At 58.2% G+C, this 25,282-nt stretch overlaps 1 protein-coding gene across 1 annotated transcript; it reads right to left on the bottom strand.

Moving 5' to 3' along the window:
• Window positions 1–784: 784 nt before the first annotated feature.
• PPP1R9B (protein phosphatase 1 regulatory subunit 9B) lies at window positions 785–17,403 on the bottom strand. Its single transcript, XM_045836833.1, has 10 exons — window positions 15,531–17,403; window positions 11,340–11,472; window positions 10,010–10,130; window positions 8,007–8,111; window positions 6,807–6,942; window positions 6,068–6,220; window positions 5,906–5,959; window positions 2,974–3,203; window positions 2,558–2,654; window positions 785–2,383 (listed from the first exon to the last, which is right to left on the bottom strand). Exons 1-10 carry the CDS (start codon window positions 16,902–16,904, stop codon window positions 2,330–2,332), a joined length of 2,457 nt encoding a protein of 818 aa, XP_045692789.1. The 5' UTR covers window positions 16,905–17,403; the 3' UTR covers window positions 785–2,329.
• Between the last annotated feature and the right edge of the window lie 7,879 nt (window positions 17,404–25,282).

Here is a 25,282-nt window from a genome sequence, read left to right as displayed (position 1 = left end):
GGGTGACAGGACTGGGTGGGTCCTATATGGCCCTGAGGGGCAGAACTGGGATGTTTGAGAGGAAGCTATGGGAAACCAGAATCTGGTGACATGAGGAAGACTTGTGTGACAGAGCCATCCACAAGGATGCTTCAGGAGGTGACTGTCACTGGGAGTTATGGTGGAGGCCACTCATCTCGAGTGTTGTTAGGGACCCGCCAAGGTGGTCTTGAAGGGTCCTGATGTCGGGACTTCCATTAGGGCAAAGGGGAACACGATCACCTCCTTGGGGTTCAGGCCGATGAACACGAGTGCCCTGTACTTTAGTTCTCACACGTGTGCCCACCAGCGTGCAGAGAGCCCTGTGCTGGGAATGGCCACGCTTGCCCTCTCACCTCTTTGGGACTTCGCCAAGGTTTGTCCCCCAGCTGCCACCTCCTAGAAACCTTAGGTTCTTCAGGGTGTCTTATAAGGGAGGGGGCTGGGCTTCCCCACCAGGTTAGAGGATTTCTCCATGGAAGGACTTGGGGTTCACCTTACCACATCTAATCCACCCTGGAATTCCATCAGAGGCCATGAAAAAGGAGGAAGGCAGTGCACCTAAGGAACTCTCTGGAAACCCCAGTGCTGCCCAGTTGGAATGGATAAAGCATGGGTGCTGATGGAGGCCATGGTGGTAGAGGGTGTGTGCGTGAACCGGGATCTGAGAATCACTGGAGGTGGGAGGGGACCATTGGGTACATACAGACTGGCATCTGCCCCTCCCTCCACCCCCCTCCTGCGAATCAAGAAACCAGGCAGCGAGGCTCTGGGGGCTGCTTTTATGGGGACAACCTGACAGAGGGCATGGTCCGTACAAAACCGGGAACAATACATACATATATATATTATATACAGAGACGCAGTCCTGCGGAGGGCGGGACGGGGATAGCCACCAGCCTGAGAAACCGGAAGCGCCCGCGGCCCCACCACCTGGCCCCGCCCCCTCCATCTGCCTGGGCGTAGACTTGCGCGGGGCCGGGGCACTGAGACAGCCAGCTCTTTCAGGGGGTAGGGAAACGGCTGGGGACAGGAAGGGGGAGGGAAGAAATACTGATCGATGGCATGGTCTATTTATAGGGGACGAGGAGAAGCGAAACGGATGGGACAGGGGGTTGTCTGTTTAAAAAATGAACAAAAACCCAGGCTGGGGCAAGGGCATCAGAAAGGGGCAAAACTAGAGATGGGTTCTGAAAGGGGAGGGGACCTGGGCAGGGGTCTCACCTCCCTTGGTCCAAGCCCCAATTTGGGGTTAAAGTGAGGAAACGAGTCAATTCCACTTAGAAAGCAGGCTGTCAGCAGGGCAGCCCTGGTCTCCAAAAAGTTTAGTAGTAAAATGCTGCCCTCCAGTCAACACGTTGGAAGGGTGTGGTTGTGGGTGGGGTGAGGCTGAACCTCTGCGGTGTTAGTACAAGGCTTTCCCGTGTGGCCCCGGGCAGGGCAGGGCAGGGCGGGCCTGGCTCTCAGTAAGAAATGCTCCTTTGCCTAAGACCAGGTTCTCTGCAGCCAGGCCCTCTAAGCTGACCACCTCTCCTCCCTGGCACTCCCAGACTTAGCCAGGAAACCGGATGCCAGAGGCCACAGAGCAGTTCCAGGAAGAGGTTATGGCTATTTGGCACCAGGGAAGGGTAAGGGGGAGGCACAAGGAGAAATTAAGGGCTGCTGCCCCCCTTTTTCTACTTACTCCCCTTTTCCCAGAAGGATATATGAGAAATCAGTGCAGGGCCCGGCCCAGCCTCCAGGCTCTGGGGTGAACTCCACCCCTCCTGGGAGGGGAGATGGAGACGGGAGGAAGTGTGGAGGCAACCCCTCCCAGCAGGAGGATCAGAATGAAACAGAGACAGCACAGTGATGGGGGAGCAGGAAGGGCCAGGAAGGTAGAATCTCAAGTCAAGGAGCCCTGTGGGCAGGGAGCAGCCTCCAGGTGGTGAAATGCTGGGAGAGCCCCCAGCCCCATTCCAGTCCAGAGACAAAGGCTGGAGGTTGTAAAGTCTGGCAGTTTGGTCTGCAGGTCCTTGCGTCTGTCCGTCCACCACCCAGGCCAGCCCTCGGCATCCCTTGACCTCTGTGCCTCAGCCCCATAGGGAAAGAAGGAGGCCATCCTTCCAGCCACCTGTCTGCCTGGGGCCACCAATAATGGGGCCTGTGACATGGGCCCTCTGGTCCCTGAAGCTGGTGGAGGTGGGGCAGAGGGGTGGGGGAGTCGGGGCACCTGTCCCCAGGCTGGTTGGGGGTGGGGTGGAATATTGAGGACGGGGAGGGAGGACAATGGGAGGGGATTAATTATTGTCTGGTCAAGGAAAGATTCCTGTTAAGTAGAATTGGAATTCCTCAGTGTTTGCAGGTTTCCTTCCAGTTCTGAGATCTAGAAAACAAAGGGGAGAAGGGGTCAGGCCTGGGCACCAGGCCTGGGCCCTGCCCCTTCTGTCCCATATGGCCCTGAGCTCTCGGCCAGCAGCATGACTCCCCTGCTAGCCTCCAGGACCCAGAGTGGGCACTGCTCCCTCCACAGCCCTGCCCTCAGGCATCCCTGGCCTACCTTGTCCAGGAGCTTGTCCATCTCCTCCTTCCTAGCCAGCTCCGACTCTTCCAGAACCCGGCGCTGTGCGGTCTCCTTTTTCAGGAACTCAATCTCCCTGGTGACCAGTGGGGGACAGACGGTGGGTACGGGGGTGTGGCCTGGCCTCCATCCAGGAAGTATCAGGATCCTCAACCCTGTCCTCAGCTCTAACTGGACAGCCCTGCCCTCCCCCTGTTCTCAGGTCAGGGGTGCCCAGGTGTTCCCAATCCCCCTGGGGCCTGGTCATGCTGGGCCCAGTTACCGCCCCCACGGGGCTCTCCAGCCTCTGTGTTTTCACCTCTCTACTCGGCTGGGGGTGGGGAAGGACTGCCACCACAGGCCTGTTAGCCTCCCTGGGTCCAGGATCCCCAGCCCCCAACCCCATGGCCACATACTTTTGCTGGTAGTCCTTGATGAGACGCTTGGCCTTGCTGTACTTGCGCTCCAGGGCCTGGTACTGGGCCTGGGTCTCCCGCAGGTGCTCATCCACGGCTTGGCACAGGCTCTGGGCTTCGCCCCAGTAGCCTTCCAGCTTCTCCATGCGTTCCTTGTTCTCCTCCACACTCTGCTCCAGCTGGGCCTTCTCCACCCGCCACCGGCCCTTCTCCTGCTCCAGGCTCTGCAGCTGAGACAGGAAGAGTGGCCCCTGGTTAGTGGGGGCCAGCAGGGACCCAGGTGCACCCTCATCCTGCACTGGTGCCAGAGCCCCTGGATGTTTCCCGCAGACACAGAGCCCGCTGCTCCCCAACTACTCACTCCTTGGCTGAGCCTGAGACCTGAAACCGGAGAGGGAAGAGGCGGGACCTCGGCCTCAGAGCTCCCAGCCAGAGTCCCTGACATTGGAGTGCATGCACTCCTAGAAAGTAGTAGGCCTGGGTTAGTTGCTGACTGGCTCTGTGACTTGGGGCAAGGCAACTTCTGTTCCATCTCAGTCCTCTGATCTGTAGAACAGGAGGGACTCCTGCCTTGTCAGGCTCACAAGGGCCTCAGTGAGGCGGCAGATGTGAAAGAGCTGGGCAGGTGAAGGTCACCACGGCCTTCCATCCCCTCTCTGCACTGCTGGCCCTACTGACCAGTTCCTGCTTCTGTAGCATCTCCAATAATCAGCCTGGCTCCTCTCCCAGCTCCCAGGCTACCCGAGTGCCGCCAAGACAGCTCAGTCCTGGAGGCCTGTTCTCTCCCTCACCTCCCACACCCCGCTGTGCACTCAGAGCCCCGAGTCCTGAGCTCCAGCCCAACACCACTTCCAACTCCTTGTGGGCACCATGCCTGACCCCAATCCCACCCACAGGAACCCATTCCTCCTTTCCTATCTAGCCCACCTCTACTCAAAGGTGCCATCATCTCACCGCCATGCCAGCACCCAGCCTCAAGCCCCTGCCTGACCCTCCAACCCTGTTGGCTGCACACGCCACTTGCTCCCTAAGCTCCAGCCACACACGCTTTCCTACAGACCCTCAGGCTTGCCAGGTTCCCTCCTGGCACTTAGTGTTTGCTTGTGCTCCCCGCTCTGCCTGGAGTGCTCCCATCCCCCCTCCCTCTTGCCTCATCATTTCCCACTAACTCACCCTTGGGTCTTCTGCTCAGAGTCTCATTTCCCCGGAGAAGCCTCCTGTGAGCACCTCTAACCACACAGTCCCCCGCCCCCTGCCCCCCTCCCCTAGCCAGACCAGGTCTTACTGCCCCAGGAGCTCAGTAGCCGTGTCCTCTGCTATGAAGCCCCATGTCAGTCTGTAAAGACACAGCCATTGGCGTGCAGACTCTCAGCTGCACGAGGGCAAGCATCTGCTTTTGCCCATCACAGGGGCTAGAGCAGTGCTGGGTACCTAGAAGGCACCTGACAGATGTTTACTGATGGTAGCAGGAACAAACCTTTGACGTCCCAGTCCCCTTCACGCTCTGCATCCACCCAGGAACCTGGCCTGTTACCTCGACCTCAGCAATGAAGCTCCAACCCACCCTTCTCTTCCATACCCTCTGCCTGCCATACTCTGGGCAGCCCTGGCCCACACATGCCTCCAAGTCTCCTGGCCTCCAATCCTTCCCACCTACTCTCGTGACCTCTCACGTCAGAGGCAGTGACCCCCTCACGGCCCTCAGGCAGCCACAGGTCCAAGGCTAGAGTCCTTAGGAGGAAGCTGGGACACTGCAGCTACAGCCCACCCCGGCAACCCAGTTCTGCTCCCCACCTCCCCCAGCGGAACGGCTGCGCCAGCCCACGGGCCTCCTCCCGAAGCCAGCCTCCAAGCTCCAGCTTGTCTCCTGCCAGCGATGCCTTTCCTCTGCCTCAGTCATCGAAACCCTGCCCCGCCCCCAAGGCTCAGCCCCGTGTTCCCCTCTCCCCATGCACAGTGGGTGTAAACCCGCGTGTAGGCGTGCACACACACAGGTACCTGGTTTGCTGTGTTCACAAGGCTCTGTGTACCCCTGCCTCTCCCCACCACCCTGGAAGCCCAACGGGAGCTAGGCCTCCTAATGTCCAGGCCCAGCAAGGGCCTGACACAGATTTTTAATGTGAATCCTGTGTATCTCCATGCTGGTGAGCGTTAGCTTCCAACGCACTGGTGTGTGTGGCTGTGCATAGTACATGTGTGAGACTGTGCATGTCGTGTGTGCGTCACCATCTGGGAGCATCAGCGTCTCTGTGAGAAGGCACATGTCCTGTGAGGATCTTCCTGCGCAATGGCCATGCCTTGCGTGTCTTACCTCAGAGCAGAGTGTCTACACATCCAGGCCGATGCGCCTGGGTGGGACGTCACGTGAAGCAAGGGTCTGGCATCTCCGAGTCCTGTCTGTGTAGGACGGGTGCCTGGGTGGATGGCTCAGGGGGTGCTATGTGCCTGGGGCCCAGGCTGGTGTGTGCCTGTGTGTGTCTCTGGGCAGTCTGCATGTACCACTGGCCCTCTATGTAGAGGACATGTGTGAGGCAACACGAACACGAAGACATCTGGCGTGTAAGTTCGTGCGCTTCAGTATAATACTGTAGCTAGCTGTACAACCTCTGATCGAGCACCTCGTATCAGATGCCGTATTAAGGACTCCCCAAGTATTATCTCATTTGATCCTCACAACCATCCTGTGGTGCTGGTGGTATTATTACCCCATTTTATAGGTGAGAAGACTGAGACCCAGAGCAGCAAGTGACTGGTGGGGCCGATGGACCCAGAGCTCAAGTTCCTGTTGCTGCCCTCCCTTGCCTCAGAACAGCTTGCCCTCTAGTGCTTGTGGGGGGGGGGTGGCAGGCAAGTGTCCGTGTGGCAGGTGTGAGGGCAGGGGGTCGTCCCTCCAGCCCTCAGACCCTGCTCCTCCCGCTCCACACCCCCTCACCTTTCTTTTCAGCTGCTGGATCTCCGCCTCGGTCACAGCATGCTTGATCTGGAGCTGCGGGGACAGGGGCGGGTGCTCAGCGCTCACTGGGGTGGGCAGCGCTGCGGAGGGGCTGCTGGCCTGCCTTTACCCTCCACCACCCCGGGGACCCTCTCCTCCCACCTCCTTGAACTTGTGCACCAGCTTCTCGGGCTCCATGTCGACAGGGGACAAAGCATCCTCATTCTCCGCCAACTCAAACACCTCGATGGCCATCTCGCCACCTGGGAACGTGGGGCTCAGCTCCTCGTCCTCGTCGGTGGCGTACTCTCCTGTCTGTGAAGGACAGAGGAGGCCGTGCACCCTGCCCGCCGCAGCCTCCCTCCGGCCTGACGCCCGGAGCCCAGACTGGCAGCAGTCTGCCCACGTCAGCCTGGGAGCCACTCAGGGGGTCTCAGGGCTCCCCCGTCAGACTGGGGGCAGTGCCAGGGGCCTGGTCTGTGTCTTCCCCTGAAGGCGTGGGTAATTCCCCCCTAAGACTGAGACCCCTGAACAAACGGCCTGTGCCTTCCCCCTCACACTGCAGGTTCCCTGAGGTCTGAAGCTGTCTCCTTCCTCAGGTTAAGTCCCCTGGGGTTAGGGGCTATGCCTTCCCCTCAGAGCGGGGGCTCTTTAAAGAACTGTATTTTCCTTGTAGCACCAGGAAGGCTCTTTGAAGAAAGAGGGTGTAACTCCTCTATTGAACTCGAGGCCCCTGGAGGGAAGGGTCTGCATCACCTCTCTGAGACCCGGGGGCTCCCCTGGGATAGGGAATGGTGCTCTTCACAAGGCCTGGGGAAGGGGTAGAAGCAGAGGATGGCTGTAAACTTCCATCCAGCCACCAGGGGGCGGTAAGGCTAGCAGCCAGGTCAGGAGTCCCTACCTCCTCATCATCCTCCCCATACTGGGCGTATCTCTGCTCCATCATCTCCCGCTGCCAACGCTCCTGCTCCAGGGTCTGCTGTATTAGCTGGGCCACCTCGCTCTGCTCGCCAGGCCGCTCCCGGCCAATCATAAACCTGTGGGGGCACCAATGTCATCCCCTCTGCCTCTGTCCTCAGCCGGGTAAGGCCACCATCCTCCCCGCTGGTGCTCTTCTCTCCACACCCAAGCCCTCCCAGGGGAGGTGAAATGAGAGGGCTGAGTCCAGAGGCTGCAGAATGTTAATAATAAATGGAGGAGCTGGGGGCCCTTATTGGGTTTCCTTCCCAGGAGAGGCAAAGGCCCACTAGCCCGCCTGGCCAGTTTTGGGGGAGGGGTGATGTCAGCCAAAATTCAGGCTGGGCTGCAGGGGCCATGAGTTCAGGAGCTGCCAGCACAGGGGTTCTGACCCTGCCGTGTGGGAGGAAACGAGACAGGGGATGCGAAGCTGACCTCCCCCCCGCCCCCACCCCCGGAGGGCAGGGTCTGGAGAGGGGTGTCTGGTATAGGCTCCAAGGCCCTGAGCTTCAGGAAGGGGCGGGATGATGGTGACTGGAGATTAGGATGGAAAGGAAATAGTGGAACTTCCAGGCACCAGCCCCTCCTCTCCGTGGCCACCCACATCCTGTTTCTCTCCACCACCCTTTCCTGGTGGCAGTGCCCCTCTCGCAGGGGGGCAGGGAATGGTCCCTAAATGTTTTTCCAGAGAGGGACATGGGGAGCTTCTAAAACCACCCCCTCAATTGACAGGCCCAGGGAGGAAAGGCTCCCAGGATTCCCCAGGGCAGGTGAGGAGGAAGGGGTGAAATGCCCAGGGAGGGACCCCTGTTTGCATGGCATTCTCCCTGCACATCTGGGTTCTTCAGCGAATGAGTCAGGATGGGCAGGGAGAGAATGAGCCCAGGAGGCCGGTTTGGAGGTGCAGTGGACAGTGGGCCTTGGTGGCCGCAGCGGTCAAGGGCTCAGGATGGGAAGGCAGGCTTGAGGCAGGGGATGTGGGCATAGCAACTCCTTCAGGCAGGGAGGCAGTGGGGCCTCCTCTCTAAGTGGGACCACCCAGAAACTTAATTGTGCATGTTGGGCAAGTGGGCAGAGTGGCCGAGTGAGGGCCGAGCCTGCTGCCCGCTCCCACTCCCACCCGCCCCACACTCCCGGCCCTCACCGCACGCGGCCCTTGGTGTTCCGGAGCACGGAGGCCGCGAAGCTCTGGGTCACTCCCACCAGACTTGTTCCATCCACCTCCACCAGGAGGTCGTTCACCTGGATCCTAGGGGAGGTGACACGGTTAGGGGGGTCTGGAGGGGAACCGTGGCGCTGGGATAGAGGTAGCCCCTTCCCATCAGAAACTCAAGGCTCAGTCCCCACAGGGACCCGGTACTTTGTCTACCTGCATAAAATGCATGAGGCCTGAGGATCAGGTACCAGCCAGACTCACCTGTGGGCAGTGAGACCTGGGCAAGCAAAGCACACTTAGGTATCCAGGACCAGGAGTGGTGGCAAGCTCCCTTCCTGTGACAATCACACTCTCCTCCCCTCCTCCATCACGCCTGACAGAGCAGTGTGACGGCCACAGAGCTCATGACCGCCCTGCACACCCACAAGAGCCCAATGCCCTCGAACACACACATCTGCTCAGACCTCAGTCTAAAGATTTCCTTCCAAACCTTGAAGACGTGCATAACACACTCGTGTTCACGTTCTGTCCCACTGGGTCCCCTCACCCTGACACGAGCGCATAGCCCCCGAGGCGCTGCAGCTGTGGTGCTGGAAGCCCTTGCTCTCCACACAAGGAGGAGAGGGACGGGGTGGCCCAGCCTGGCCTGCTGACCCCCCCCCCCCCCCGCAACTCCCACCTTCCCTGGAGCTGCAGGCCTCCTCTCAGGGCCCCCATGTGGAGATGGAGGAAAGGGCCTACTGTGAACACTGCACTGCCACGTGCCCCGCACGTGAGCACGAGCTCGTGGACACACTCTACTTGCACACACACACACTCCCCAAACAGCCAACCAGAGAGCCGGGGAAAGGTCCTGGAAAGCCCAGATGAGGTGGGGGTGAGGGGAAGAGCAGGGGCTCTCACCTTCCTTTTCATGGTCCTTTGTCCCTGTCTCATGCTCCTGAATGAGGCAACCCCACCGCCGATAACATGACCCCAAAGTCACCCAGGCCCCACAGGGACACTCCCTCACCTCTGTCCCATGGAAGGGGCCTGGGTTTGGAGGTGCCAGCACAAGGCACCCAATGTCAACCCCCAACTTCTAACAACCGTGAGGTGTCCTAAAGCCCTTCCCACTTCCCTGCTGCAATACACACATGGCGGAGTGGTCCACGGGAGGGTCCCTGGGCTTCCCAGGATGCCAGCAGGGCTTCCCAGGATGCCAGCAGGGCTTCCCAGGACGCCAGCAGACCCTCCCAGAACCTTATGGCCCAGACACCCCTCCAGCCTCTCTGCCAAAACACAGGCGCACACCACACACGCAAGCGGCAGTTTCCTCTCCAGGCACACGCCTGCCAGTCTTTCCAGCCAGGATCCCCTTGCTCTCCAGGCTCTAGCCCTAACTGCCTGCAACCTCCTGCACATAATACTCCCTTAGGCTAGCTAACTTCTGTTCTTCAGGTCTCAGCTCCTATGTCACTTCCTCCAAGAAGCCTTCCCTGATACCCAGAGAAGTCAAGCCCTCCTTTCTATGCCTTCAAGGCACCCTGTATTTTTCCTCCATTTCACTGTTTTCTGGGTGTCCCCTTGAATGTCTGTCTCACCACACGACATGCTTCACAAGGGCAAGGTCCTCATCACTGACTCGCCAGGGCCTGGCACCAGCCCCAGGACAGAGCCAGGGACTGGATGTTTGCTGAATGCAGGAAAGAGCGCTCAGATGTACTCCACCAGGCCCAGTGCCTCCACGCTCATGCTCCTGAGACCACAGCACAACACACCCCCCAAACCCCAAACCAGCACCCATCTCCAGCACCCCTCCCCCAAGAATGCCAGCGCCACGAGAGCGGGGCTCCCTCCACCTGTGCTGATCACTGCTGCGGCCCCAGGCCCAGGCCAGCCCCGGGCACAGGACCGCTCCATGAGCATCCGGGCCCTGCATGGGGAGTGGCTCGTCCCGGCCCAGCGGCCCACCCTACAGATGGCAGCTGCCGGGAAAGGCAGAGGCGTACCTGCCGTCCCGATGGGCCGCGCCGCCCTCAGTGACCGTCTTGACGAAGATGCCCAGCTTCTCCAGGCCCATGTCTGCCCCGGCCCCCATGCCGATGATGCTGATGCCCAGGCCCTCAGAGTCTGTGGAGCAGAGGGGGGGTGAGAAGGTGGTGGGGGGTGTGGAGAAGGGATGGACAAGGAACTCTAGCTCCGGGCTTGTAAGAGACAGAGTGAGAGAGGTCCCCCCACCCCAGCCCTCACTCGGGGACATGGCCCTAACCTCAGGAACAGTCCCCCACGCTTTGGAGTGTCCCGCCACTGCCTAAGGGTGCGGTTCTGTCTACCCCTTCTGCCAAGTCAGCGAGGATGCTCTTGGGTCACTCCACCCTCTGCCCACCCGGAGAACTGATGGGCAGGAGGGCCAGAGACTGCCCTGCACGCAGCCTAGAGTATGTGGAGGGAGGGGGCGGGGCGGGGGTGGCGGCTTGGGGCTGTCTTCTCCGAGCTCTCTCAACCACACTCACAGCCTCAGTGGCCAAAGCTTCTGCTCCTCTCGCCTCTGAGGCCCACTCCCCTCTCCACAGCTGCCCCAACCCTGGTCCCATGGGCCTCTGACACCCAAACTCACGGTCTTCCCCCCAGACAGGCTCTTCCCGTCTGCCACTCCCTCGTGGGGCCTGGGAGAGTCACCTGGACACCTCCCTCCCCGCATAGCCTCTGCCCAAGCCAGTCACCGCCAGACCCTGCCCCGTGCTGCCTCTCCAGGGCCTTCCAGGGCTGCCCGAGGCCCACACAGCCATCATCTCGTCCACGCCACGGTGCTCTTGGCACCTCCCTCTTGCATCACAGCCCGGGGTGGTCTTTCTAAAACACCTCTCCCACATCTCGCAAAGGCTTCCAGTCCATCTTGGAGAACAGCGTCCTTCACGTGGTCTCCACGGCCTTGTTTGTGCTCCCGTCTTCCCCTCACTATCCAAACCCAGCCAGCCTGCCCTCTCTTTCCTGCGCACGCCCCTGGGGGCCTCCTCTTCAGAGCTCAACTCAGGCACCACTTCCTTGGGGAACTCCCACCCCACCCTGAGTCGGGTCAGGTCTCCTATAGAATGCTGCCACTGTGGTCCCTCCATGCCTCCCGGGCACCCTTACGGCGCTGAAGGACTTAGTAGCCGCGCATGACTGTCCCACCCACGTCTGCCGCCCCCACCGGCCTCCCCTCATGTCTGGCCAACTCACAGCCCAGTGTGCCCAGCTACGGTGCCCTCGGGAACCTGGCGACTGAGGGAGCACAGGGGCCCGGGGCAGAAGCTGGAACCAGAGGGAAACCCCCGCGGCCTGGCCCCGGCCTCTCACCCTTCTCCAGCTCCACAGGGAACAGCTCCAGCCTCTCCACCCGCTTCTCCAGTTCATACTCCGCAGAGGCCGCCATGGGATCCACATCCTCGTTGCGCCGATCATAGTCCTCGTTGGAGTAGGTGCTGAACACCTGGGGAAGGGTCACTGGTCAGAGGGCAAGAGCAGGATGGGCTTGGGGAGGCCGAGGGGGCAGGTCGCACTGCCCACCGATGCCACCCTGCTACCGCAGGCCGCCTCCACCCCCGGACGGATGGAGATGCGGCCTCCCCTGGCCCCACGGTAGCTCCAGCTGGGAGAGAAGATCCTTCTAGTCCTGGGGCCCAGGGGGCAAGAGAGAAAGGGGCGCGGCCTGGTCCAATCCGGTCATTCTCTTCTGCAGCCCAGACAGCACGGGCAAGCCCGCAGCAGGAGGACAGGACGGGCTATGCTGGAGGAAGTGTCAGACTTGGGGACCCAGGTCCCCAGGTCGGTTGGAGAAAGACACGTGGACAGCGAGGAACAGAAGGCGGGAGATGGGGCCCGGGCCAGGTTGCTCGGTGGGTTAGAGCGTCGACCCGATACGCCAAGGTTGCGGCTCGACCTCTGGTCAGGGCGCAACCAAGAATCAACCAATGAATGCCTACCTAAGGGAACAACAAATCAATGTCTCTCTCTCTCTAAAATCAATACATTAAAAAAAAAAAAGACAGTGAGAGACGAGGGAGGACCAGGCGAGGGTGGACAAAGACAGAGACGGACACAGACGGCAGAACGGTGGAAGGGACGGGCTGCGCAGGAGGAGAGAGAAGAGGAGGAGGGGAGGAAGAATGGAGATGCTGAGGATGCCAGATGGGGAGGGAGGAGGGAGCGGGTGTGAGGCACCGGGAGGGGGCGGGGAGCAGGGAGGCAGGGATGGAGAGGCAGAAGGGCACCCAGGACCCAGCTGATGTGAACCTGAAGTTGGGGCTGGGGCTGGGAAGGCAGGAAGCACCACCTCCACCCTCGTGGAGAATGGGCAGGCCTTCCCCTGAGGTGCCCCTCGGGCGGCAGGAGCAGGAGAGAACCCCACGGCCTTGCTTGCCTGGCCAGGCCTCGGTCTCCCTCTAGGCCCGCGGCTCAGCTCTCGGGGGTCAGCCCCTACCCCCAGTGCCCTGGGTTCTGGTGAGACAAGGACACGCGCGAGGTGGCAGCCTCTCTGACACTGTCCACAGGAGACCCAGCCTTGGTGGTGGCCCCAAGGCCAGCTCGGCCTTCTTGACCCCCTGTGCCCCTCTACTGTCGCCCACTTCCCATGTCTCTCAGCAAACAGGGGCTTCCCCAGCCCAACCCTCCTCCGAAGAACAGAGGAGACAGGGCAAGGCTCTGTGGGAGAGCCCGATTCTGGGCTCCGGGCAGGGGGCCCCAGTGGGAGGTTAACAAGCACCATTTGGGGCGCCATGTTTCATCGCCTGCAGCTCTGACAGTCGGCTAAGTGGGGGTGAGGAGCAGCTCTGTCAGGTGGCTGGACCCAAGGCCTGAGGGGCTGGAGTGGGCACTGTCTGCCCCCAGGCCCCTGCTGGGGCCCCCTCTCTTCCTGGGTCCCACAGCAGCAGACAGTGGTACTCCTGTGTCCCAGCTTCAGTGGGGGCACGTGTGCCCTCCCCCCCCCCCCCGAGGCTCCCTCCCAGGGTGATGTTCACAGGACTAGAGATGCGGCTGGGGCAGGGGGCTACGTGGCCACTAAACTCACTGTCCTCCATTTCACAGCAGCAGAGACTCAAGCTCAGACCCTGAAAGCTCATCACCAGCTGTGCAGCGGCAGCTGGATGGCCCTCTTGACACCTGGCCGGCAGCCTCCAAGCCCCCTGGGGGAGGGCCACCCCTGTGCACACGGTGCAAGATGCCAGGCCCGCTGCCCTGGGGTAGCCAGCAGAAGGGCAGGATGAGACTCTGCCCAACTAGGCCCTGGTGGTTGGGTGACCTGTGACTTTGTCCCCGTTGCACACGTGTCCCCAGCCCTAGGACAAGAGCTGGTGTGAGCCTGGACACGGCCTCAGTCTCTGTGGTGGCCCAGGTCACCCTCACCACACACACATGTGTGCATGTGTGCACACACTAACACACACACAGTAACCTCTAAAACTCCCTTACAGACTGCCCTGGGTTTTGCCCTCATCCTTTTTTAAATCCTGCCGTGTTGCAGGAAACCCAGGCCTCAGGCTGAGGCCCCAGACCACCTTTCACGTTGCCCACCATGACACACCCAGCCTAGAGAGGGCCCTGGACCCAGTCTCCTGCCCCCCCCCCCCATAACAATCTGGAATCGGGCTCTCTGTCCTTGCCAGAAGCCTCCATAAAGGCAATAACTGGGTCATCAGCAGGACACACGGCCCAGGACTCAGTATCCGTGCAGGGCGGGGGCAGGGAGCGGGAAAAGTGGGGACTGCTGCGGGGCTGGAGAGAAGAAATCCCAGCAAGGTCAAAAGTCAGACACAACAGGGCAGCACCACTTGCCACGGCTCCCACACTCGGGCCAGCGACAGTCACCGGGGAATCAGGAGCACTGCTCCAAATCAGGTGCTATTTTTACCCAAAAATCAGGGTAAGGTGTCAAATATAGACAGTCGGAGGCCCAGGACCAACGGACCAAACGCCACCTGCGAGGGGCTCAGGGGGCTCAGAAAGGTGGTGGTGGTGTTGGTGACGGGGACCTCACTTCCTCAGGGTCCCTACCCACTTCCTTAGGCCCCAGAAACCACCATCGTCCTCAGTTCCCTCCAGGATCTGCTGGCCTCAGGGGAAGAGGAGGGCTGGGAAAGGACTCGAAGGGGAAGGGTCGATGGGGGAAGGGGCTGGCCAGGACTCTTGATGAGAGGGACAGGTTACCACACTCTGGCTGGTGAGAGGAAGCGGGGACAGCTCCAGCGTCCAGGAGTAGGTATGGGAACTGCGAGCAGACAGCTGAGGGTTTGACCCAGGAGGTTGAAGGCAGGATTCAGACCAAGGCAAGTCCAGGGGCCTGTCCCTCTCACCCCACAGACCTGGCCACTGAACCAGGGGAGGTAACAACAGGCCCTCTGGGCTGAGTGTGCCAGTCAAAAATAGGAGGGTGGAAGGAAGTACGGGGGTGGCCTGGGGTTCTTCAGTCTCCCCAGGGGATGCCTCCACTCCTCCCCCTACCCAGCACCGTCCTGAGGAACTCTGGCCCGCTCTACAAAGCAATCACCAAGAGTGGTGGTGGGGACCGAAGAGGACAAACGGAGACCTCCCAAAAGGGGCAGCCTCCTTCCCTCTTCCAGAGAATGTGACGAGAGCACTTGGGGCCTGCCCAGGCCACGGAGTCTGTCCTAGTGAGCAGTCAAGAGCAAAGGCATGCAGGCTGTGGCCAGGTTCCCTGGGGGTTCCCAGCTCCACCCTCTCCTCCCTGACCTGCCGAAGGCCTCGCCCCCTGGATGGCCACACAGAGTGCCTACTCCCCCTAGAACCCAACACTACCCCCCTCCAGCTCACACAGACCCCAAATAACGGCCGACCGCAGCCCTGGCCTTCCCCCACCCCCAGTCACATGGCCCCAGGCCAGCTCATCTTCAAAGAACTGCTTCCCTGTTTCACTTCTGCAAAGTTGGAGTAGGGGCTACAGGCAGGATGGCGGAGGGACTACCTGTACCTTGGTTTCGGGAAGTTCCTGGCTCCTCCCTCCCACATCCTTTACAATTCCTATACAGGGAAACGCTGGGAATCGTTCTGGGCTCCCCCGCCGCCCTCCCGCCCCGCCCGGAGCTGGGTAAAGACCATTGTGGGAGGCTCTCCTGACGACACACACGGACACGCGCACACGCACACCTTCCCACCGCCCAAGCCTTTGCCTCTGGCACTTCTGGAGGAAGAATGTCTGGGAGAGAAAGGGAAAGCAGGTGTCTCAGGACCCTTGGGGCGGTGGGGGGGGGGGCGTGGGGGGCAGGGCTTGTGCGGCGTGAGCGCTGGGCGGGGCAGCAGGCAGAGGAACCTAAGGGCAGGTCGGAGCAGGCCACCCCCGTCTCAGGCCTGAAAATTATCCCTTTCTGACAAACAGCTGGAACTCCCCCACGCCCCCCTCGGGGTGGTAACTTGTGGGAAGGGGGCTGAGTGGCAGGGGCTGACTCAGCCTGCCGAACTCCGCTGGCGAGGTGGGGGGTGACAGCGTGCACTTGGCAGGGGGGGGCACACGGGGGCGGGGGGGGGCTCACTCACTTGGATCGGCGCAGTGCTGAAATGGATCTTCCGGCTTGGGGCAGGGTCCTCTTCCTCGGACAGCCCCGGGATCTCCACGCACCCCGACTCCGGCTCATAGGGAGGCTCCGCATCCTCCTCGTCGTCTTCATCGTCCTCCTCTAGGGCGCTGCCCCCAGAGTCCTCCCCCAGCCCACTGTAGGCGCTCACGTCCACCAAGTCTGCCTCCGAGAAGTCCTCCTTCTTGGACTCCTCTGCCTCCTCCCGGGCCACATCCGGGGCCCGGCCATTGCCCACCCCTCTTTCAGGCGCCGCCACGGTCGCCGCCTCTTTCTCGGGGGCCGCTTGGGCCTTCTGCTCTTCGGGCGCGGGGCTGGCTGTGGTTGCCAAGGCGCTGCCATTCTCCAGGGCCGCGTGGACCGTCACCTCCGCCTGGATCACCTCCCCGGGCGCCGCCTCGGCCTCCGACTCCCCGCTCTCCTCCACCTCCACCGGCTTAATCTTGCGCACCTCCCGGGGCTTGGGGGGCGGCCGGGTGGGAGCCACTCGGTGCTGCGGGGGCTGCTGCCCTCCGGGGCCGCGCTCTTTCTCGGCTGGCGCATCCCCCGACGGGGCGGGCGGTGGAGGAGACGGCTGAAACACCCGGGACCGCTTACTGACCAGCTTCGAATTGACCTGGGGAGCCCCGGTGGCCACGGCCCTGGGGAGCCCGGGTCCGCGGTGGAGGCCGGTTCTCGAGTCGGCCTTCTCAAAAACGGCACTGAGCTGGCTGACCGTCGGCGACACGGCGTCGGCGTCCAGCTTGTCCAGAGCCTCCGTGCTCCCGTTGAAGCGCACCACGACGTCCAGCTTCCGGTCCTGCAGGCCCGCGCGCTCCTGCCTCAGCAGCCGCCGCGCCGCCGCCTCCTTGTCGCCGCCCGCGGCCGCCGAGACGCTCCGTTCGAACAGCTTCCGCGTCTCCTGCAGCCGGGACGGCGGGTGCGGCGGCGGCGCGGGCTGCGCGGAGGGCGCGGGCTTGGAGTCGAAGCGGCTCACGCGCTCGGACACGCTGGTGCCCAGCTTGAGCAGGGCGCTGTGGTCCACGTTCTCGTTCAGGCTGCTGGCCCGGGGTAGCGACAGGCGCACGCCGCGCTCCGACGCCCGCGGGGCCTCGGTGGGGCCCGCGCCGCCGCCCGCCTCGCCTGGCGGCCCGGCCGGGGTGCCCATCTGCAGGAACATACTTTTGATGCGGTGGACGTTGGAGCCATATTTCTTGTGGTGGGCTGCCTTGGGTGCATCGTCGGGCCCGGGCGCGTCGGGCGGCTTGAGCGCCTGGATGCCCGCCTCGTAGGCGCTGCGGTGCGGCGAGGCGCTCCGGAGGGGACCCCCGGGCCCCCGCGGCTCCGTCTTCATCATGGTGGGGGGAGCCGGGTTCGCATGCCCCCGCTGCCCGCTCCCCCCCTCCAACAGGCGGCCGGCCAAGTCGGGACCACCGCCCCCTCCCCCCGAGAAAAGAAACCCCGAAAGGCCTTTTATAGGCTCCCCCCAAAAGCAAGCTGCCAAAGACAGTTAAGGCCGCTTAAAAAAAAAGGGTAAAAAAATCTGCGAGCGCCCTGTGTGGGTCGCCTCCCCCAATCAAGCTGCCAAAGACAGCCAGCCCCTCTTCCAAAGCCCCAGCGGCCTGGTCCAGTCGCCCCCAACCAAATGAGAAAAGCGGCGGCGGGGCCGGTGGCACCGCGCGCCCTGCCCGCGAAGCAGCGGCAGAGGCGCCGGCTCACATCGTCCGCGGCGGTGTCAGCGGGGCTGGCAGCCCGGGCGCCCCCCACCCCGGCCAGGGACCTTGGCTCTCGGGGGGCCCGGCACCCCGACACCCATGGCTGCTCGGCCGTCCCGGGCCGTTCCGCCACCGCTCCACCCTCCCTCCCTCCCTCCCCCCCGTGCCCCGAGCCTCGGTCTTTCTCTGGCTCTGCCCGAGCGGCGGCAGCCGGAGACCGAGCGGCTGCCCTTCTCGCCGCCGCCGCTGGGGAACTAGCACCTCTGGGTCCTAGAGGGATCGGATTTCCGGGGCCGGCGTTCGTGAGCCCTCCCCTTCCCCTCCACCCGACCGTATCCCCTCCCGGTCTCTTGCTCGTCCCTCGCCGACAGCCTTCCGCTGACCTCAGACCCTGGCCAGTCCTTTTCACCGCATCCATCCCAACCTCTGGCTGCGGCTCTTCACAGACCTCATAACCGCACCCCTACTGTATATTGAGGAGAGGAAATCCAACCACAGTGGTCTCAGTGCCGCCCCTTTTCACCCCAAAAGTGAAGGCAGATTACTGGGGAGGGGCAAAGGATTATTTCCTTCAAGGTCTTTGAGTCCCTAGCATGGTTCAAGGCCATCAGCGTCAAAATCGCTCCGGGATTTTAAATTAAAAAAAAAAAATCTGTTATGTGGGTCCTCCCCAAACTTTGGGAAGCAGAATCTCAGGGGCCTGGTCCCAGGAATCTGCATTTTTAACAGTTTCCCACAGGGAACCGTTTGCACCCACCCTCTAAGGCGTCAAACCTTGGCCCCAGTGTTGTTGGCCTTGTGGTGGAGGAGGAAGAGGCCTGGAGAAACGAAATGGTCCTCATCACCCACGCTGGCCTTCTTCCCTTTAGAAGTCTGAAGAGGGTGTGCTGTCACTTGCCTGCTTTGCACTTAGGCTAACAGGGAGGGGGCAGATCCCTGTCTTCATGCCCCTCCTAGCATCTTGCCTCTCAAACAGGGAGAAGCAATTTTGGAGGCCTGGGGCTAGATTTTACCAGTGAGAGCTCTGGAGGTTAGGTCTAAAGGATCTAAAGGATCTAAAGGATCCTGGCCAATCTGCAAGTGTGTGCAGGGGGGAAGGGCTACCTTGGCAGTGACCTACACATCCTCTGTCTGGGCAACCCAGAAAGCTGTTTTGATGCTCCCCCAGCCCCCACGTGCACAGGGGCCTGGGACCCTCCCCAGCTCCCTCCTGGGAGTGGTGGTCCACCCTCTAATCATGACAGGTCCAGATGCACTGCTTCACTCCACACATCCTAGAAAATGGTGAACATTGTGGACCCTAGGACCCAGAGAATAGCTCAGGCACAAAGCCTCCCCCCCCCCAACACTCCCAGCTGCTTCCTGCATTTTAGGCCTTCCTGCGGCCTCTGCCTCCTCCCCCGCCCTCTTCCCTTCCATCCTCTTCCTCTTCTTCCCAATCTCCCACTCTCCACCCCTTGCCTAGAAGGGCTGTCAAAGGGAATGCTCCCACCCCTCCAGCGTAGGAGTGTGTGTGGGTTTTGTGGGATATAAACCAGTTAGCACGTGTAAAAGAGCGTGGGGGATGGTGTGGGAAGCCGCCTGGGAACCCTGAATATTGGGACAGGGAGGGGCCGGGAATCACAGGACTGAATCTTGAGCCTGGGGAGCCTGAGGCTAAGTGAGAGGGAAGATTTGGGTTCTGAGCTGGAGCTGGAAGTGAACCCAGACCCGAGGCTTTCCAAGGCCACCTGCTTCTTTGCCCAGCTGCGCAAGTAACTCTCCCCTCCCCAATCTTACACTCTGGCACGGGGGCAGAATGAAGAAGCCAACGTCGATCCCCCCTCCGTCCTAATCTGTCTCGAAAGACTGCTTTCAGGAGCAAACTTTGGGACTCGTGATTCCAAGCTCAAGTCTGGAGCTTGACTGGTCCCCCACAGCCCCCAACCCAACTATGGATGAGGGTGAGACAGAAATCGCAGGTCGCTGGGGCCTGGGGGTTTGGGCCCAGTGTCCTCAGAAGCTCTGTGTGTATTGGAGGAGGGTGCAGGGCCTTGGGTGTTCTGCCCAGAATCTCCCACACCCTTTGGTGAGTCATCTTAACTGATCCCAGCCCAAGGGGTCTGTGCCCACGCTTCTGGCCAGGTGGGAAAGACGGCTCCTAAGGGTGGGGGGAGGAGCTGAGAATCAGCTTTCCGGCCCAGGGACCCTAGATCCCCAACAACATCGTCAGCAGCACCTTGGATTGAAGTAGAATCCTTGAGATGCGTGGGTCTCCCTTGTCCTGAGACTTCCAAAAACGAAACCCCTTTAAGGGCTCTGGGATACAGGAGGGTGGAGCCAGCCCAGAACTTGGATGACTGAGGCTAATGAGTGGGATTACTTTTTTCACGGACTCCTGGTTAGCTCAATGACACTCCCAGCCAAAATTCCTGAAGAAGCTTTTATGGAGCACTAAGCGCTTTACCGTCACTCCTTCCCTGGAATCAGGCACCGAGCCGGCTGGCCTGGGAGATGGGTGGGAAATGGTCTTGTCTCCATCACCTCACGGCCTGCCTTCAGTAGTACATTTTTGGCCGCACCTCCCACGCATGTGATGAGGAGGAGAACTATTATTTTAGGGAGGATTACCCTTCAAATTGGAAGGTTTAAATCTAATTTTCATTCCTCAAGCTGTGATCCTCACCTGATTCCTCCAGTTGAGTACCCCAGGGTAATCATTTAACTTGCCTTTTCCGTTGTCCGTTGTGGAGGAGGCCTTGATGGCCAAATGCCTGGTGGTCTTTGAGTGAAAGTTCCTTCCTTCCCTTTGCCCTGGAATGGAGGGAGGAGCGGTTCCCCAATCTGACCCAGAAGCTAGGCTGTCTGAGTTCAAATCCTGGCTTCACCATTCACTAGTTGCGTGACCTTGGACAAGCCGCATAGCCTCTCTGTGCTCTGAGAAGATACACTGAGCTGAGAGTGGCTAGAACACAGTGGCTGTGAGGGGAAGGAGATGCCTTTCCTAGTCCTTGCTAAGAAGCCTGGAGGCTTAAGTAAGCACAGGTCACCTACCCCTACCCCCAGCCCTCTTGATAAAGCCCCTTCCTGGTTTCCCACCAACGCCTAATCTGCTGAGGACCCTCTGACCTGTTCCTTGAGGCTTGCTCGTTTCAAACGCTAGGCATAGCTGTAAAGACGGGTGATGATGCTGGAGAGAGATCTGATTTGTGTTAAGTCCCAAACCCTTAGCAGCCCGGGCTCAGGCCCCAGCTGGATGCCAAGGCCGGCTTCTCCTCTCAGTCCCGGGGCCTTGAGACTCAGCCTCAGAAAGGGGTGCTCCCCAATCACCCTCCTGTGTCTGTCCTACTCTGCTAGGGACTTGAAAACTGGAAAGGTGTGTGTAGTGTATGCATTATATACCGAACTCGAATTCAGGAAGTCAGTGTTGGAGGACTGTCAATGGCCCTTGGCTGGCCCCTTTCCAGGGCGAATGAGGAAGGCTGAAGTGTGGAGAGAAAAGGGACTTACCCAGTTTGGGAGGGAAAGGACCAGGCCAGGGTTCAGAGGTCTGAATTGAGTCCTAGCTCCACCCATTTGCTGGGTGACCTGGGACTAGTCATTTCTGCTCTCAAAGCCCCCATTTCCTTAAAAGGCCTGATTTGGATGCCTGCGTGTGTCTCCCGATCGTGGGCAATGCCGGGCCTTCCCCACTCCGTGTGGAGCAGAGCAGAACAAGGGCTTTGGAACCAGATCATCTTAATTAGAATCCCCAACCTGCCACTCCCCAGTGAAGGGACTTCAAATCTCTCACTTTCAAATTGAGATAATATACTGACCTCATGGGGTTATGAGGATTAAAGGAGTTCGAAGTGCATAAGGCATTGAGAAGAGCTCCTGGCACAAAGCGGGAGCTTGGTGTCGGCTGCCATTAATTGCATGTGTACCTGAACATGTATGAGTGTGTGCACACATGTGCTCATGTATGGGACGGTGGTATGGCTGAAAGTAGATCAGAGCGTGTCTCTCGTTGTGTGTTTTCTCGGGCCTCGTTTCCCTTTAAGACGCAGGTGGCAAACAAGGCCCGTGGGCTGAATCTGGCCCTCTGCCTTGTTTCATCTGCCTGGCACCTTATTTCTCCCCAGCAGCAGCGCCGAGCTCCTTGCCCCTAGTTAAGGAGTAGTTACATGTATACAGTCCTACAATTACATTCGGCTCTTTGAAGGCAACCGCGAGGCTGATGTGGCCCCCAGTGAACATGAGTTTGACACCCCTGTTTTAAGACCTGTTATAGGAGATTCTGTAACATAGGCACCCCCTGCCTGCAGCACTTCCAAGTCTTTTGGAATCATCTTTTGGAGTGAGGGTGACCTCCTTCTCTACCTTCCAAAGGGTTTGGCATTGCTGCTTCTTGGTTCCTTAGTCCCCCATTGCGCCTGCAGAGAGAGGGGTCCCTCGGGGTTGTCCCACAGCGGGGAGACTGCCTTGCTGCCTCTGTCGCTCTGTCCTGCCCCACCCCTCTTCCTTCCACTCACCCTTCACGCTTCCCTCTAGTGCCACTGGGAAAGTTTGGATGCCTCTTGGAGATCTAGGAGGGAGACCAAGAAGGAGTGTGTGTGTGTGTGTGTGTGTGTGTGTGTGTGTGTGTTGGGGGGCCAGAGAGGGGTGGGGCGGACGAAAGATTTCTCTAAATCATCAGTTGCTTTAAAAGAAAGCCTATATTTAGCCAGACTTAGAAGGCCTGCAAATATGTATTTTGCAACCCAGACAGTCAGAGCTGTGGGAGCTCCAGAGATATGCAGGAAGGTCAAAGAAAAAAAAAAAAAACAACCGGAAAGATTGGGAAATACATTTTGCCATCAGCAGATTCGAAGAATTCTTCCTGCTGCCTGCTTCTACCGTCAGCAACACACATTCCTTGAGTTTTGATGGTGGCTCCTACTTTTCCTCTGCTCTCTGGATCTCTCGCAGTGGGTGCAGAGGAGGAGGCTGGTTCTCAAAGTCACCTTCCTCTGCCAGCCTTCGCCTCACTGCCCTGGGTCAGGGGAAAGAGCATCCTGCCCCGGCCCCTGCCGGCTGCCCTCCTGCCGGGCTCTGCCCAACTGGGGTGGTGCCTCGCACAGGTGTAGCCTCCGTAAGTCCAGCTCGCCAGTCTCCCATGCGCCCCTCCTGGCACTTCACGTGGTCTCGGGGATGAGGGACGGGAGGACAAATCCTGCCACCTCAGGGCAGTTTTTCTTCTCAGAACTCTCCTTTCAAGAAAAATTATTCATCGTTTGTTTGTTTTTGGTTTCTTTTGCTTTTAGTTTGGAAAGTTTCTTTAAAAATAAGAAAAGTTCCCAGAATCACGTCACAAACCGAATTTACAAATCCAGCATTGTGTCCCTTTTGCTCCAGGTTCTGTCGTATAAAAGAAATAGACTGTGAGAGTTTGAGCGGAAGAGCCCCTCTCTTCCCAGCCCTACGGCCTGGCCTGCCCACTCTCACGAATTGGGAATGCATCCTTTAGAGCCCATGCTTTCAAAAGTATTATTATTCATGGTAAGATATACTTAACACGGCATTTACTATTTTCACTTGAAGTGTATGGTTCAGTGGCATTAAGCACATTCACACGGTTGTGCAATTGTCACGGCCATCTGCCTCCAGAACGGATTCCATCTTCCCAAATGAAACTCTGTGTCCATTAAATGGTAACTCGCTCTGTCTCCCCCTCCCAGCTCCTGACAACCACCGTCTTCCTTCCTGTCTCCATGAACTTGACTGCTCTGGGCACCCCACATATGTGAAACCACAGTCTTTGTCCTTTTGTATTTGCCTTACTTCGCTTAGCGTAGTGCCTCTATGCTAAGGTTCATCTACGTTGTAGTGTGTGTCAGAATTCCCTTCCTCCTTATGTCTAGCCACTATTTCTTATTTTCCCTGCATTATTAAGCATCCAGAAAGCAACACATTGTAATGTGTTCTGTATTATTAAAATGTACCCATGTATGACAACCATGGAACTGTGTTTATCATGTGTGGATTTCTTTTCCCACTTGATACATTTTTTGCAGTGTGGCCACATTAATATGTGTCTTTGGTTCCTTCATTTCAACTCATGTGTTTTATTTCATCATGTGAATACACCACAGTTTATTTGTCACTTCCTCCATTGTACTTGTCTGAACCATCTTTAGAATATATATACCTAGGAGCAGAAAGCCAGGGTCGTAGGGTGGGCATCCATTCAACTTGACTGTGAAATTGCTGTCCATAGTGACCGAACCGATCTATGTTCTCACCACTCGCGTTTGTACAAGATGTCTGTCTGACTACATTCTCACCAACATCTGCTCTTGTTAGACTTTATTTTCGCCAGTCTGATGGGCGTGAAGTGGTATCTCATTTGCATCTGCATTTCTTGTCTATGAGGTCAAGCATCTTATCATGCTCATGGGCCATCTGGGTTTCCTCGGGGCAAATTGCTTCTGTCCGTATCCTCGGATGTCTATTGCAGCCTTTGCTACAAGAAAGCCCAACTAGATGTGATTTAAGCCAGAAAGGAATTTTACTAGCTTACGTCACAAGAAGTACTATGGTCGGTTCATTCAGAGGCTCACAGACCAGGTTCTTTCCATCTCCCTATTATACCCTCCTCACACGTGGGCTAGCCTCTCAGATTGTCCCCTTGGGGTCCAAGGTGGCAGGCTCAGCTCCCGGTGTCTTGTGAGGACAGCAATGTTTAGAGGCAGAAGAAAGTGAATGGTTCCCTAGTGTCTCTTCCCAAAGGCCCCACAGGAGACCTTCCTTTACGTCTTGGTGAACACAGTTGCACGCATGTCCACACCTAAACTAATCATTAATCAGAGGAACTGAATCATCATGCTATTTAAACCAATCACTGTCTACCTGCTGGGGATGGGACAAGCCCACCCTCCAGCAAAGCCTAGACCCCTGACTCCTGAACCACACCGGGGTTTTATTAGCAAGGAAGAGGGGAAAGAATGCCATTGGGGTGGCACTCAAACAGTCTGTGCTTTCCTTATTGATTTGTAGGAGGTCTTTATATCCTGGATACTAACTGTTACCTGTTTTGTGTGCTGCTAGCATTACCGCCCAGGCTGTCAATGTCTTTTCACTTTGTTTATCATGGCATTTTCATAGCAGAAAGCTTGCTTTCATTTTTATTTTTGGTAATGTAGTAACATTGATCAATATGTTGTGAGTTATGGTTGTTGTTTTTTTTTTTGGTCTAAGAAATCTTTTCCTACCCCGAGATCTCCTACATTTTCTTCTAATTGTCTTAAAGTTTTATTTTTTGCTTGTAGGTCTTCCATCCATCTGGAATTAATCTTTCTGGATGGTTTTTCATATGAAAAGCCAAATGTCACCACACTTTCTCATTGAATAGCTTATTCCCTCTCGCTGAACTGCAATGCCACGGCCATCATAAATCAAATCCCCACATACACTTGGAACTGTTTCTGGGCACTCTGTTCTATTGATCTCTTTGTCTAGCCCTGCACGGGTACCACATTGTTTTAATTACTATCGCTTTCAAATAAGTCTTGGTCTCTGATAGGGACTTACTCTATTTCAGAACTGTCTAGTCTCTTCCTGGTGGTTTGCCCTTCCATATGAATTTTAGAATCAGTTTGCCTCGCTCTCTGAGAAGATCCTCCAGGACTGTTGAGTAGACGCTCATTAAATCAGCAGATTAATATGGAGAAATTGTCTTTATGGCATTGAGGCTTCTCATTCCTAAAACTAATACATCTCTCCATCTCTCGATTTATTCCTTTTATAGCCTGTAGTTTTTCTTCACGAACATCTTTAAATATCTTTTCCAAGACATTTCTGGGTTCTGTACGATTTTGATTTTATTGTGAATTTCTTTTTAAAGAGATATTGTAGTTTCGAATAAATTATTGCTCATGTATACAAACACGGTTGAATTTTGTGTTTTATTGGGTGTTAATCTTTGTCCAGCAGCCTTGCTGATCTCTCTTAATAACTCAATAACATGCCTGCAGAATCTTAGATTTTCTATACAAATAATCACACCATCTGCAAAAATATG

Source organism: Phyllostomus hastatus, unplaced genomic scaffold (assembly GCF_019186645.2).
Source record: "Phyllostomus hastatus isolate PE091 unplaced genomic scaffold, TTU_PhHast_1.1 phas_contig_210, whole genome shotgun sequence".
Lineage (NCBI taxonomy): Eukaryota > Metazoa > Chordata > Mammalia > Chiroptera > Phyllostomidae > Phyllostomus > Phyllostomus hastatus.
The sequence above is the reverse complement of the archived record's forward strand: the minus strand, read 5'-3'. Positions and strand labels throughout refer to the sequence as shown.